General features: G+C 40.7%; 1 protein-coding gene across 2 annotated transcripts; it reads left to right on the top strand.

Annotated features, from left to right (window-relative positions):
* Positions 1 to 426: 426 nt before the first annotated feature.
* ASB11 (ankyrin repeat and SOCS box containing 11) lies at positions 427 to 12,164 on the top strand (the record flags this gene model as incomplete). 2 transcript variants are annotated; one of them, XM_079547696.1, is made up of 7 exons in its annotated part: positions 427 to 604; positions 3,546 to 3,625; positions 6,118 to 6,225; positions 7,695 to 7,845; positions 8,054 to 8,188; positions 9,447 to 9,638; positions 12,040 to 12,164. In XM_079547696.1, 7 exons carry the CDS (start codon positions 427 to 429, stop codon positions 12,162 to 12,164), a joined length of 969 nt encoding a protein of 322 aa, XP_079403822.1. The 2 variants fall into 2 exon arrangements, with proteins under 2 accessions (XP_079403822.1, XP_079403821.1); XM_079547695.1 differs by having other exon boundaries at positions 9,447 to 9,644.
* Positions 12,165 to 16,142: the final 3,978 nt, after the last annotated feature.

Below are 16,142 nucleotides of genomic sequence, written 5' to 3'. Positions count from 1 at the left end.
TAATACGCTTGCCTTGTTCTGTATGTGAGTACCAGCAAGGCCTATTACCAAGATGAGAAAGACAGAAGAGTAATCTTCTTGCAGTATCTCTGTACTACTTCTGCAACTTTCCCTATGCAGCCTTTGTTAATCCAACTCTTGAGTCAAAGGACAAATATACTGTGGATTTGTAGGCTTTCAGTGGTATGGAGAGTTTCTATCTGAAAAGTATTCAAATATTCCATTTGTTTCCTGCATGTTGTGGGATTTTCAGACTATTTTATACTTGGTATTGTTACTTAGTATCAAATAGCTGCACCAAATGAAAACCAATGTATTTTTGGTAACGGAGGAACAGCAAGTTCTGGAGGGTTTAAAATAGATGACATTTGATACCAATAATAGCCCGGTGCAACTTAGCAGACCTGAGAAACTATTCAAAGCAAAATGGAGGGCAGTTCTATACTCCAGGCTTTCACTAACATTTATTTTGCCATTTTTGCTTTGTTTTGCTTCAAACTTTTAATTAAGATTTCCTTGGCTCTGCTGACTCATTTCTATATTGTTAAAGGCAACAGAAAAGAGGCTGCCAGGATAGCAGAAGAGATCTATGGAATAGTCCCAGGTAAAGTAAAAATATAGACATTCTTAACAAACAGACGTCTATTAGCTACATATTTATAACTTTGGGATTTAAGTCATTGAGATTCCATAAAACAAAGAGTTTGTTGCTAAGTGCATAGGGTGAATGTTTTAACCTGACGTGCCTTTCACTTCTGAGGTCTTTGCAGTGTTGGTATGTGTTGGCATGTGATAGGTGTGCAAAATTTGAGACTGCAACAGCTACCCAGCTCGAATGAGGACGACATTTGCTCAAGGCACTACAGTAGATAAAAAGATTGTTCTAGGAGGCATGGCATTCTTTGGTTTGGGGTTACGGATGGCTTTGTTATGTTTACCAACAGAATATTTAGGGAAAACTTTTGTTGTGTTGATTTCCTGAAAGAAAGCTCCAGAAGGTTATAACTAATTATTTTGTGAATTTATGTCAACAAGTCAGGCCATAAAAATGAATAAATCTGAAATGGTTTTGAAAATTATATGTTGCAGGAATATGTTGTACTTACTATGCCACTTAGCTGGTCATTTCATATTTTTGGGTTTCTTTTTTTCCCCAAGTGGTTTTACCTCCATTGCATCACTCTTATGCATGTGTCTATATAAAATAACGTATAGATATTAGAAGTACTGGAAATGCAAATACCCAATTAAAATGACACAGTATTTTAAATTTACTACTAATGAAGGCATGTTTTCCAGCCTGAAGATTTCTTTCAGCATTGTGACATTTCAGGCCTTTATGTGACTCAGTTTTGGACACTTGCTTCCTGATGAACTGAGCTGCCACGAACAGGTACAGGAAAGTGAGTGGAACTGTCTGTGGTGCAAGATGGTCACCCAAAGCACCGCTGTCCAAGAGAAATATGGCAGCAAAACATTTCTTACAGAGCATTTATACTCAGGAATGTCTGTCTCTGGGTTGTTAACTTGTGTGTTGTCCTCTAGAGTATAAGTCCAATTATTTATTGCTGCCACTGTTTTTTCCTGGTGCATTCATACAATTGCAGGCAGATGTTGACAAACACCAGCTTTTTTGTACAGGTTCTTAGCAAAGTGTCTTGAAATTGAGCAGACTACAACATATTTTTATCTGCAAGTTGCCATTTGCAAAAGCCATTAAGGATAATCTTTCAAAATATAGGACCACGTGACACTGTTGCTGGGGCACTGGATTGGGTTACAGGCAGAGTTTCACAGCGACTTCTCTTTGCAGTGTGGTGCAACAGAAGTGCTCCCAAACTTAACTTAAAGATAAGTTATCCTTGACTTAGAAAAGACAGTGCTTTCCAACATGTCACTTACAGCCCTGGAGGGAAGAAGTGCTCTGTATGGGAACTATATTTGCCACACATTTCAGGGAGGTAGGTTGCTGTGGCTAGCATGGAAGCATGCAACAGCATGTGTTCTCATGAAGCATGTGTGTGCATACACATGCCTTCACAATGCATGTGAAAAGCGCTTACACATGCTCTACAATATGCATAGGAGTTTTAATAAGGCAATGAAGCTGTTACCTCTGAACTCTCCTGGTGGACGAGGCCCCTACTTTTTGTCATTAGTCTTCTAACTTTCTGAACTGAGCTTGCCTATTTCAGACACCAGCATGAGGAGGGAGCTGGGATTTTTTGGATGTTTTCATTCAAATCTTTCTCCATCTACCTGTTTCCATCATTTTGCTTAGTGAGTCCTACTTGGCCCTCAGGAGCCTGGCTGCACACTGTGCTGGCTGTCCTTCTACACCATCCTCCTGCTGTTGGAGCCCAGGGACAGCTCCTTAAGTAAATGGAGAGAAAAGTGAAAACACTATTTAAAACTGTAACGCCACCACAAGGTGAAGTACTAAGGTAATGAAAACACACTACAAGAATGCTAAGGGCTGCTGGAAACTCCTTAAAGCAATGCTGGCTTTAAACCAGAGGGTGATATAGGCCTTTTAGGTCAACCTCCTCTCCTCCTCCTGCAACACTTTGGCAGTCTCTGGTGTACTATCTGTCCTTGGTCTGAAATCCCTAGGGACGTTCACATGCCTCTCATTGAGATTTCTTTGCCTCAAGTAACATCCGGAATGGAGATATATCACCTTTTCCTTTCTCCCTGTTGTGCTGTGTAGTGAAAATAATTAATGGGATGTGGATTTCAAGCACTATGCTTGTGGGGCTATTGTACAATAGAGCACAAATGCAAACACTGGTATTGTTTCTGTTCTCTGGCAGGTTAAATGCACTCCATCTGAGCTGGCTATAAGTATAGGTAGCAGCTAGACAGACTTATTTCGTGGCACATAAATAGATTAGACTAAGGAAAAGAAGAAACCTGCAAGAAGAATTCTGCACAGTTCAACAGCTTAAAATGATTAAGAAAATGAAAGCTTGGGCAGGATCTGTTTTTTTCATGTCTGTTCTGAAAACTTTCAGTGAGGAGGAGGATGAAACTTGTTACCTACCTGTCTGAGCTAGAGAAGTCATTTGTGAAATTGTCAATTTGGGAAATAAAGCGGACAGAGTCATGCCAGAATTCATTTGATGGACAGAGCGTCCCAGTGTCTCTCTGCTATGAAACCCTTAATAAAGTGAAGGGCACTGGAATATGACTTGTGACAAAAGCTCTCTAGAACAGACAGAAGCTGATATCTTTTACAACGTGAGTGCTGCAGGGCTCTGAAGTCTTTGGTTGAGTCTCCAGCAGCATTAAAACTGTGATCTTTGCTGAAGTGTGTTCTTAGCTATTTTTCAAAGCTGGTGTTGAGGCGCCTTACCGAGTGGCCAACCTCCGGAGTGCTGAGCCTTCAGCTGCTCTGCTGAAATCAATTTATCTACAGTTTCGCTGCTGACACTACATTGATTTGAAACCCATTTTGCATTTCCATGTCACTGCACTTCCCCCATCCTCCCAGGGGAAATACCTGTTGCATAGCTGAATTAACTTTTATGAATTTGCTGTTTTAGGCAGCTGGGCGGACAGATCCCCTCTGCATGATGCTGCCTTCCAAGGACGCCTCCTGTCTTTGAAAACCTTGATTGCACAGGTAAAAGCCTGCAGGGTTGGGAAGCAGCATGGTTTCTGTTGAATTGTATCTGAGTCAGTGAGCTGGTAACAGTCTGCTGCAGGCATAAGAAATACAGTCATATAAATAATATACCCCCATGCACGCCCTTGGACATGGATTGGCTGCTTAGTTAAGATGCTGAGGACAAGCCCAGGACAAAGACTGCTATTGCTTGTAGCTGTATGATAAACAATGACGCTCATGCTCTTTTTTCAATGATAAATTGTGCAAACTGGGCTTGGGGAGAACAAGAATAATGTATACATCATCTATTTGAAGGAGAAAAAAAAAAACACAACAAAAAACAACACCAACAAACCAACAATAGAAATCTGTAAAAATATGCATTGCTTTATAAAACAACTATCATAATCATAACATATCTAAAAGGAGATCTGTCGGCCTCAAACTCTGTTCCAACAGCAACCACAAGTTCAGACAAAACAAAGAGAGGAGGAAAGAACTTACGAGAAAGGATAAGAAGTATGGTAAGAATATAAACAGCTGTAAGGAGGTCACAGTTGTGCTTTGCCATTTTTTCTCCTTATCACCCTTATTCAAACCCAGGTCCCTAGTCTGGCAAAAGTGAGTAATTTCCCCCAGCTGTTGCTGATTTCCCAATGCTCTCACTCATCTAGTTCCCTCTGTAAAGCCGTTTTATACAATAAGAAGTGGTAGATCCCTTCTATCTTCATCCGTTCTGTCTTTACACCATCCTGGTCATGGCAGGCACCTGGTGTTGTGGTTTAACAGTGGAGGCCTCTGTTCTTCACTGGTTATGGTTATACATAGGAGGACTGCCAGATGTTACAGATATACATTTTTTATTTAATCTACCCTTTGTCCTGTTCCCAAAGACATTAATTTTAAGAGCGAAGAATGAGAGTCCTTGCTGATGGAATGAGATAGATGCAGTAATGTCTATGGAGTCTGAAATGGAGATGAGTCACTAGTAGGGTAAAGTTCTGCACGGAGTACCATAGATATTGCCTAATAGCTATGCTATTAGCCTAAAATGAAATGGAGAGCTATAATTTAGGGTATGTATGGGACACTCAAAAGTCTCTACCTTTGGATTACCGTTCTTTAGATAGTCAGAAAGGCTTCTGCTCTCCAAGGGATTAATATTAGGAGCTGTTTGTGCCTTTGAGGAGATGGAGCACTGAAGTTTTAAGAAAGCTCAAGGACTCAGCAAGGCTTGATCTAGCACTGAAAGTAGCATCTTGTTTTTGAGATATACTAGTAAGAATGTATACTCGCATGAGAACAAGCTTAATGCCAACAATATTTTGCAGACAGCTATAGAAAGATCTATAACTTGGTCTCCATTTAGTAATGGAGGGGACTGCTGTTTTATCCAAGATATCAGTACTTATTCATTCATTTGCAAGGAATTATTTTAATTTGTTAAATTTATATCTGAATAATTAATAAGAATAGCTCTCTTCTTATCAGGAGCCTCTAGAAAAAATCTCTCTTGAAGGAGTGTACTCATCAGTAAGCATAAAATATCTATATAATTATAAAATGGAATAGTCTCAACATTTTAAAAAAAGATTTTATCTGCTCTTATGCATTGATGTAATGTGCAGGAAAAATTTATCTACAGCCTTCGCATGAACAGTGCTTTCACATTGCTGAAAAAATGATTGTTTTCCTATCACTACATTTCTATCTTGAAGTGATTACAGTGGCTGTTTTTAACGCTTACTGCAGCAGGATTGGTGACTTTTACAGTGTTATGTTGCTCACTGATATTAATGCCTACTGAAAGCCTTTGTAGCTGCGTACTAAACAGTGCACTGCTGCCATCTCGTGAGCTGCCACGTCTATAGCACACTGAACAGAGGGGAAATGGTCTTATGGAAGACACTCAGTCCTACTTCAAGGCCTGTTCTCACATGCGGCTGTGAAATATCACGAGAAGATTCAGCTGCATTTTGGGGACAGCACACATGGCAGCTTCTTGGTTTTTTGCGAATAAACCCGGTGTCTGTTTCTGTGGGAAGAGATACAAGAACCGTCATTTGTGGGAAATGCTGATAATGAAGCATTGTGACTCCAATTCTTTTCTTCCAGTGTAAAACCCCTTCCAACCCAACCAATCTATGATTTTACCATTCTACAATTGTATGATTCTGTGAACTACACTGGGTACTCAATATAGTCAGTGTATGTATTTTTAGCATGGAACCCACCTAACCGAAAACTACTTTGAGATAAGCGAAGTCAGATCCTAAGGGTGCCTGTTTCCCCAAAATGATGGAGCCCAAGGGTCCAACCGAATTCTGAACTATAACCATTACCAGCTACAACGCCTGGGGACAAGCAGCAGACAGCAGTAACAGGACCCACATGCATCCCTAGCCACTACCTACCTCTCTGTCCGGGGCCCAATCACTGCTGGTGCCCCAGGATTGCCACGGAGTTTGGCCAGGCTCTCTCCTCATGCCCCATACTCTACCTTGCAGGGTTTCAATGTGAACCTGGTAACAACAGATCGAGTCTCAGCTCTTCATGAAGCCTGTCTGGGTGGCCATGTGGCCTGTGCAAAGCTACTGCTGGAGAACGGCGCACACGTGAGTCCTGGGCTGGTGGCAATCACCCCAGGGAAAATTATATACGGGTTTTTGTTTTGTTTTGTTTTGTTTTCCCCCATAGTCATCATTAAAATTGCCTCTGGTTTTCTGAGGAATATTTTGGGAATGTCATGTAAGTAAAAATAGACGTGCTTAAATAAATGAGACAGCTTATCCATTATTGAAATAACTTCCCCAGCTGGATCTCAGGTAGGATATACACTAAAAACTGAGATACCCAAATAGGATGATATATATGAGAGCATGTTTCATTCAGCTGGGTTACACACTTTTTAAGCACTGTTTACATGGCAAGAAACTGAGCAACACTAAAACAGGAAATCAGGCTATCTTGAAGAACAAAATACATGAATTAACTTCCTATACTGTACAACCAATTTCAGTCTCATTGAAAGATGAAGAAGAAACTTTCTGCTCAATTTTACTTGATTTTGTTATACAAGTGGCATTACCTTTTCTTAATTAGAAGGTGGCACTACCTTTTCTTAATTAGAAGAATCATCTCTGAATTGTCTGTTGCTGACCTATGAAAAACAACCTGTTCGTGGTACATAAAGTCTTTTGGTTTTCATGTTCCAGTTTGATGCTTGCCTTTAAGTTCAACAAGACCTAGCGCACTTTGGCCACAACAACCCCAGGCGACACTACAGGCTACGGGCAGAGCCTAACTCTAGCCCTTTATCTCCCATCTCTGTATGTTGTGCTGTATGCTTGCAGAACCCATTGTTCTTTGTTCATCTTGCAGAATAATAATAATAATAATAATAATAATAATAATAATAATAATAATAAATAAATAAAGGAATGCAGATTTGCTGCATAAATTGTCTCTGAGTGTTTGCTAGGCAGTCAGACCTTGCAGCTGCTGCAGCACAGCACAACACAGGACTATGCTCTCCCAGTGAAGAACCACAGATGATGGCTCTTGCCAGGTATCTATGTTGGATGTCAAGGAAGGAAATGCTTTCTGTCTTACACACACATATGTGCATAAACACAAACCATTTTGACCTCTTTTCCTGTTTGGGATTATGACAGTGTTTCTGTGAATATGTCCTTTGCTGGAAATGTGTTTTCAGATGAATGTATTAAACATGAACTATATTTTCATTTAAATATCAGAGTTGTCTGAGCATGTAATGGACTTGGGCTGGTACAAAATAGGCAATACTCAGGTTTTCTGCATTAAAAAGAAATAATCTGCATTTTCTGAGCAACCCTAGGAGGGTCACTCATAACAAGCAATGATGTGGCCTTATGGCACTAAGTGCCTGGGAAAGAGAGCAGAGCTCAAAGGAGAATGTTATACGTGTTGTCTCACACTTTGAAAGTTGCAAACCAAATCAACTCTGACATTAAACGACAAGCGTTCTAGTTGAGCACATGATGCATGCTGTAAGGGCGTTGCTCTTATACTGGATTGTTCTGAGCATGTCCTGCTGTTTCAGGTCAACGCAGTCACCATTGATGGGATCACTCCTCTCTTTAATGCCTGCTGCAGTGGCTCTGTGGCTTGTGTAAACATGCTGCTTGAATTTGGAGCCAAGCCACAGGTCGGGAACCACCTTGCTTCACCCATTCATGAGGCAGTCAAGAGAGGTAACAGTCTGTGAGTGAAGCTAACAGCAACTAAGTGTGCAATGCATCTCTTATTGGCTTCAAAACATTTACTTCCTCCCCAAAAAACTTATACAACACAGATAAATATGCTTGGCTTACTCCCAGCTCTTATGCCTCATTGATTGTACTTGGGTGTATTCTGCACTGTGTCACTGCAATTAAGTGATAGTTCTCTTTTGCTGCACAGGACACCGAGAGTGCATGGAAGTTCTTCTGGCTCATGGAGTTGACATTGACGAAGAAGACGTGCACTATGGGACCCTGCTGTATGTTGCTTGCATGTACCAGAGGACAGACTGTGTCAAGAAGCTGTTGGAACTTGGTACGTCCAGAGAAGAAGCTGGGGGAGAGCTAGGGTAGTGTAAGCCATCCCAATTCCATCCAAGTTACCCCTATGTCATAAACATTTTGAAGGATTTCTGCAAGAGATTTTTGGACAGCTTGAATCTGTGAGATAATTAAAATTTCACTTGTATTCATGAAGAATACACGTCCAGGGAGGTGGTGGAATTACCATCCTGGGAGATGTTGAAGAACTGTATAGATGTGGTGCTGAGGGATATGGTTAGTGGGCATGGTGAGGATGGGCTGACAGTTGGACTTAATTATTTTAGTGGGGTTCTCCAATCTTTATGATTCTATGAAATTAGAATCTCCCTACTGGAAAATTCTAATTACAGAGATCTACCTGAGACCATTTGTATGTGAAAGTAAACCAGAGTTTTCTAAAACAATGGCAGGAAACAGAAAATATCAGCTATTATTGATGACCAAAATCAAGTCTTTTGATTATGAAAAATTAAATTGCCATGCTAAGCATTAATCTCATTTTCTTCTCAGCTAATGATGAAAACGGCAGTAAAGATGCTTGAAAAAATAATCTCTGTAGGCCCAGACACAATATATAAGATAGTGTAAATTTCTACTGTTGACGCTTGCTGGAAGAACGGCTCTGCTGCACATGGCTAGCTCAGGGCAACCATTTTGCTAGCTGTGCTCTCAAAGTTATTACAGGCACCTAAAGGGTGTTTTCCTCACTCTAACTAAAATAACACAATCTAAGATAGATTGTTTAATACTAACAAATTTGTCATAGGTTTTGATCAGTGATCATTCAAGGCCAGGCTGGATGTGGCTCTGGGCATCCTGGTCTAGCAGTTTGCAGCCATGCACATAGCAGGTGTGTTGAGACTAAATGATCGTTGTGGTCCTTTTCAACCCAGGCCATTCTATGATTCTATGATTCTATGATTCTATGATTCTATGATTCTATGATTCTATGATTCTATGATTCTATGATTCTATGATTCTATGATCATCTATTGGGTTGACAGTCTAAGAACTTCAATGGTTGACCAGCTTCGCCTGTTGTAGAGAGGACTCAGTAGACCAGTAGACACTTATACAGAGAATATTTGATCTGAGTTTTGCACTGATGTCACAGAGTTGTCACAGAGGCCTGGGTGCCACTCATCCCCTTCATTTATTGAGGCTACCAGTGGATATCCAATCTGTGTAGTGCAAGGTCAGATATTTCTTGCTTTTTCCTTGCACCAACCCTGCATTCTTCTTCTCCCAAGGAGCCAATGTCAATGCAGGGAAGCTACTAGACACTCCTCTCCATGCAGCAGCAAGGAAATCCAGTGCAGAGATAGTTGTCTTGCTGGCAGACTATGGTGCTAACCTGAAATGCAGAAATGCTGAACTCAAATGTGCCCTGGACCTTGCCATACCCAACAGCAAAGTGGAGCAGGCACTTCTACTTTGTGAAGGTAAAGGTTTCTTTTGCCTTTTCCCCTTTGCCTTTTCCCCTTTGTCGTTTCAAAGTAGAACAGTATTAATTTTTTACCTAAAGCCGTTTTCTTAATGAACTTAATCTTGTCTGTAAGTTCTCTTTTGATTTCAAGCCTGTATCACACTACACAGAAATGAGCAAGCAATCTCTGTTTTCTTGCCAGATCTGCTGACAAATTAGAGTTTTAGTGAGCAAATTGGCTAGTTATTCTGTGCCTTTGTTTTCCATTTATCGAAGGTAAATTATTTACGAGCCAAGACTCTAAGGACTGAGGATTGAAAACTGCCATGAGAGTTTACTCACAGATATTATCACAGCTATTTTAGTATCTTATGTTCAGATAAGTACTGTGGCTCAATGACCTTCTTCCTGGAAAAAACAAAAACAAAACAAAAACAAAAAAATGCCAACAAATGTATGTTTATGGGACTGCGATCCAAGCAGAAACCAGTAATACCCTTTGCAGCTTACATGCAGGCTCTCCAATATTTCTAGTTATCTTCCCAATCTAATTGAATAAACTTCTAAGCAGAAATAAATCTAACACTTCTTGTGCTATTTTCACTTCTGCCCCATATAACCAAAACTTTGCGCATCTCCATCCCTGGAGAAGAGACATGCTTTGTTAATTCCTCCTGTCCTCTAATCTCCATGTTTCCTAGCTCACTTGTCTCCTGCTAGCTGGTCTGTGCCCCAGGCTTCTGCCTTCCTGGTCACAGCTCACTCCCTGCCTGTGGTGAGCAATACAACGTGCATAGAAAGCCTAAGAGCTCTTGAATGGTAATTAATGTCAGTGGAGTGTATAAGCTTTGTGTTGGCCTCTGCATGCAGGTGAGTTTTATGGAGGAAGTGAAACATTGGTCCAAGATTCTTCTGTCCCTCTCTCTTTCACCACATTTCACATGGTGATTTAATTTGCCACAGAATGTCATAGAAAGGTTGTAGAATTACATGAGTTGGACAAGACCCCAAAGGATCATCTATTCCAACTCCCAGCTCCACACAGGACCACCCCAAATTCAAACCTTGTGTGTGAGAGTTTTGTCCAAACATTCCTTGACCTCTGACACTTGGAGCCATGCCCACCTCCCTTTGGTGAAGAACCTTTCCCTAACCCCCAGCAGCCCATCCCCTGACACAGCTCCATGACATTCCCTCAGGTTCTATCATTGTCACGTTCAAAAACTTCTGGAGGACATTTGCTTGAATGCTTCTCACTTCTTGTGACTTCCGTCCCTGTGTCTGAGGTGTTCAGGCCTGAGCAAAAGCAGGTGTCTCACTTCAGTTGCCTGGTGTAATTAAGAGCTTCTGTAGATAAATAACTATGCCAGTATTAAAAATCTCCTCCCTTCCTGAACCTCTGCTTGATTTTTACTCTGAAGTTGTACCCCCATCCTCCCTCAAAATCAGGTGGGCCATAGGGTCTGTCAGTTACTGCTGGCTCTTCCCTTCTCAGAAGTGAAGATTTCTCTGTACCTTATACTCCTTCAGTCTTACTTGCAGACACTTTTCTGTATCCAACATCTACAACTCCCTCACCTCATCTGTGTTTTCCGACGTCCTTCTGTTTGAAAGAAGGACCCTAGGGAATTCCCTTCAAGAGTTTTCTTTATTCCTCCTGACTTTTCTTCCGTGCTTATTATTTACATGTCTTCTTTTAAATGTTCATCTTCCTACCTATTATTTGATGTGAAATATAAAATGTTTCCATTTTCTTAATTGTCATGGGAGGTGATAGCTTCTTTTCTCTCTTCAGTGATGGTAGCTCAAGTACTCTTTTCTACAAATCCTACAAATTTCTATAAATTTATTCTCTGAGGGGAGTTAGCAACCAGCTTAGGTGCCTCCATTTTCCTGTAGTAAAAGCAGACTTTGGTGAATCTCCTCTGGGGCTGGCAGCTCTATCCTGTTCACCCCACTGGGGACAGCACCATGGTCTGTGGTGACATGCAAACACCCACAAAATGAGTCTGTGGACAACTTTGCTGTCAGTGGGCTCTCCAGTTTATAATAAGATATTGTCACAGAGTGCAACATTTCCCTCATGGCTCAGGAAGTGCCAAGCCCTGCACAAGAGCTATACGTCCTGGCACTGTCTCTAGTGCAAACTTCTATATGGAACTTTTAGTATTTGCTCAAGAGAAGATTCAGAAAAGCCTAGCTGTGCATGCATAAAAATGCTTTTAGTGTTCAAAGGTTTCGAGGTGCTGAATCTGTTTTGGCAAAATAGGTCAGCAGTGTATGTTGCTCTCCTTAACTTTCAGAAAGTTGTTGTGCAGTCCTCAATTTGATTTTCAAACCTTGCTGCTGTTTGTTACCTTCTGACTTATACTGGGGATGAGGGTGCTTGCTCTTCTGTTTTTTTTCTTTTCTTCCAGGCCCTGCCAGCCTTGCCCAGCTGTGCCGATTGTGTATCAGAAAGCATCTGGGTCGATCGTGCCTATATGCGATCCATAAGCTGCACCTGCCTGAGCCGCTTGAGAACTTTCTCCTACACCGATAAGCCCGTGACTATCTTTGCACTGGAAAAGAAAGAGGAGCAAATGGTTGTGTACTCCAAAATTATTATATCAAAGTAAAAAAAATCAAAGACATCATTTACTGTCTACTCTGGGTACCAAACATGGCTGCAGATTGTGTACACTGAAGCCAATGGAAAACATCTTTTCACAGACACTGAATGGTGTGGATACAGATCCCCCACAGTTTATTGCTGCATCTATTTTTACTTAATTGAGAAGTCGTAATACATGAACAACTCAATCAATGTGTTTGTAGATAGACATGCAGTCATCCATCCACAGATACACACACAGGATTTCCCCTGCAATTAGTGTTGTCTAATGATTATAGGTGAGTTTTTTTTCCTTTGATATCTGTGCAGCTTCTTCCACTTAATTCTAAACAGCTCACTGTCAAAATTAAGGCTGTTATTCTTCCACTAGTTTGGGAATGAAAACCTTCAGTAATTAACGTTAGGCATATTTGTGTAGTGCACATCTTTTGTCCTCTTTGACTCTGCTTCCTGAGAACTTCCCATGTTCTACTAGAGCTTCCCATGCTCTAGTAGATTCATAGGTACTTCCAGCAGGCTCTGGCTGTTCAGATTTCCCCTTACCTGAGCCCAGCTGCCCTCAACACTAATCCATATTCTCCTCCAAGATGAGAGTGATGTTACCAAATCAGATCTGGGGGCTTGGAGTAAGCCCACAAAATTGTTTGTAAGTCTTAAAAAAAAACCTTGTATCTTCTAAAAAAAAGTATATATATATATAAATATATATATATATATATATGTGTGTGTGTGTATATATATATATGAATCTATCTTATCTGAGATCTGGCTCTGTTTGCTATATGAATAATTTTTGTTAGCTTAATTTGAGGAGAGAACAGCAAATGTTTTCATAGGCATATAGTAGGCCAGCTTTCAGTGTCTGTCCTTTGCAAAGCTTAATGAAAACCATAGACTGAGTTGCTTCTCCTCCTTTGAACACTTTGATGTTTCTCAAGATATGTCCTTGGACTGTAGAGCAAGAGAGGGCAAGAGAGGGTCAGGGTCCCTAAGCATGGTTGTGCATCACCCAAATCTTCTTGTTTGTTATTACCCACTAGGAGAATAAGTTGGCAGGGCATCTGCTTCCTCATCACCTACTCTAGCATCTTTCATCACTGCCCTGGGAGGAGAGAATTTTGAAGGAGATTCTAGCTGTACTAGGAGTTTAAATCTTGTCAGGTTTCTTAGCTTGGATGCAGCAGAGTTAAAGCTGTAGACCTCCCCAGCTGAGAAACTTGGTATCCAGTGACTGGTGTCTGCATGGCTGTACAAATAAATGTTTATTTTTCCTATGGAGGCTGTTTTGAGGGCAGAAATGTTACTGTGGACCTGAAAGTTGATAAACTTCAACCATAAAATGGGCAATGGTGTATCATTGGTACAGTAAGACATAGAGGTTAAAGGGCGGTCTGTGTACACATAGCCCAGCTTTGCAGGCCCAAGAGGCTGGTTCACTTTCCAGCTAAGAGTGATTTCTTTATGAGCTATGCATGCTGGTACCAGTTTTCACTGCCCCTACGTTCAAAGTCAGGGGAAATGAGCCTTGCAAGGTATAGTGCAGTGAGCGCTTTTCCAGCAGCCACTGAGCTGCTGTCATCACTCCAGCAGAATCAGCCTCTGGTCCAGTGCTAACGCCTTAATTTCACCACATCAGTTTCCCTCCCTGAGACAGAGGACTCACCTTTCCTGTACTTTCCCATGAATCATTCAGTGCAAGTAAGATAAATTGTGCTCCCAGCAGTTTGTGAGACTAGGCCTGCAGCGTTACAGCCAAAAACAAATGTAGTTTTCAGCCTGTGAAGTACCCTGTGTCTGCACATATTGAATGCCCTCTGACAGTGAGAGCTGTTGCCCATAAAGTTTTCTGTGACATGAATGACCTTGTATAGTACAGTATATCATGGATCTCAGAGATTTGAACACTAAATTCTCAAGAGCTTCTGAAAATCAGATGCTATGAAGAAATGTCATATTAATCAGACGTCTGTAGATCTCTCTCAGGCTTATCCTTGCTTCCAGCTCAGCTACTCTGTTTATAAGCTGGTAGTCAGAATACCATCTGCTGTCCAAATAGAGAGACAGAGCCTCAGCTGTGTGGGTTGTCAGGCTTTTATTGCAATCAAGGAGTGGAGACAATTTATGGGATCTATTTCAGAACATGTAATACTGAATTGATTTCCATCTGTGATCATCAGTGAAAGCAGTATTTCACTTGCATAAGATTTTAAATTGAAAAAATGTATCTTCATTAAGGAGATGCAAAGCCTACTCAGCCTCTCAGCAAGGTTTATGTTATGAAACAGCAGAAGCTGCCCTATTTCATTGCTGATATTAACTTCCCATCAAAAATTCACCTCGCCTTTGCATCCTCCCAGAGACATCATTCTTCTTGAAATTCCATATATCAGAGATTCAAGTGGAACAGAGCTTTAATAAATCAAGAGAGAAGTTCAGAAGTCCTCACGTTAAGCAATCTCATGAAAAACTTCACCTATACTTTTTTTGTTCTTATCAACAGCACGGTTCAGACTAAAAGTTACCCATCTAATTTTCATTGACTGTGCTTTGTGTTACAACAAAGCATGAAAATATTATCAAGGAAGTAGCTGGAAGCTGTATTTGATTTTTATTTTGTAAATATACCATCTCGTGAGGATAAGGAAACACTAGTTATTGTGCTAGGAGTTTGGTAAATCTCATTGGTGATTTTTCCAAATAAGTTTGAAAAATATTTGTCAGATGTTGACAGAGCTTCTTTTCCTTGGGCAGGAGACAGCTAACTAATCATAGAAAGACTGTTTTCTTCAAGATGGGTGGCACCTCCATGCCATTCTATGATCATGTACAGAAACCCATTATTTGGGTGAAATACAACTTTCCTGAGAATGCAGAAGTTTTTCTGTGTTGCAATGTCCACTACTATGCCACAGCTGTAAGACTTTACCCTCTCAAAACTTCCAGTCCTGTCTGCTTCAGAGAAAAGTGAAGCAGATCTCAATAATTTCACAGTATCCTGGTTAGTGGAAAGTGTTGGTATTTTTTTTTTTCCAAGCTACGAACAGCTATTTTAAGTACAGACTCTTTCAGCTTTAAAGCAGGATCTTCAGCTATAGATGCTCACCAACCATAAATCTTTGTCCCAAGTGTATTTGGCAGAAATGTCTTGAAAATGTTACTGATGAGCAGTGTAAACCCAAAAGATTTTCTTTGATTGTTCCCAATCTGTTGATCCACGTTTCAGTTTTATTATCCGTGTTATGAAAGCCAGAAATGTGGACTCAGAAATGTTGATTAAATGAATCTCACGGAATGATAGAATATGCTGAGGTGGAATTGACCCATAAGGATCACTGAGTCCAACAGACATCAAACTAATTAGAAATTGACTTCAAGCTATCATTCATTACTTAGTATTCTTGTTATTGTGATCCAAAACAAAACAAAGTTAATACCATTTTGCATCAGCCCTATCTTTATTTGTAAACCAAAATAAGCAGTCTTCATATCTATGTTCTGCCTAGTAAAGGATGCATTTCCATGACTCAAAGCATTTTTACAGTCCTTTTTGTCTTTACTGTATCTTTTCTCACGCCACTAAGCTCTTGTTCATAAGCGTATCTTTCCTCATCAATTTCATTCTGAATTCATATATTTGTTTTCTGGCTTTAAGAATATGACTTTTAATTTCCTCCTTGAGCAGTATACCTCTTCAACAGCAGCCATTTTAGTGATCCTGTCTCACTGTCAGATGTGTGTTTCTCTAACTCACTAGGCTGCTGTGTTTGGGTCCCCCACTCCACATCTGCACTCTTCAGTGATCTCTTGCGCTGGAGGATGGACCTGGTGTTTGTAGAGACATTGCCCCTCAACATCTGCACCCTGCAGGGAGGCTTGCATACTCCTCAGCTGCATTGCTGTCCTTTC

This window comes from Tetrao urogallus (genome assembly GCF_951394365.1).
Source record: "Tetrao urogallus genome assembly, chromosome: 1".
Classification (NCBI taxonomy): domain Eukaryota; kingdom Metazoa; phylum Chordata; class Aves; order Galliformes; family Phasianidae; genus Tetrao; species Tetrao urogallus.
This window is presented reverse-complemented; position numbering and strand designations above follow the sequence as displayed.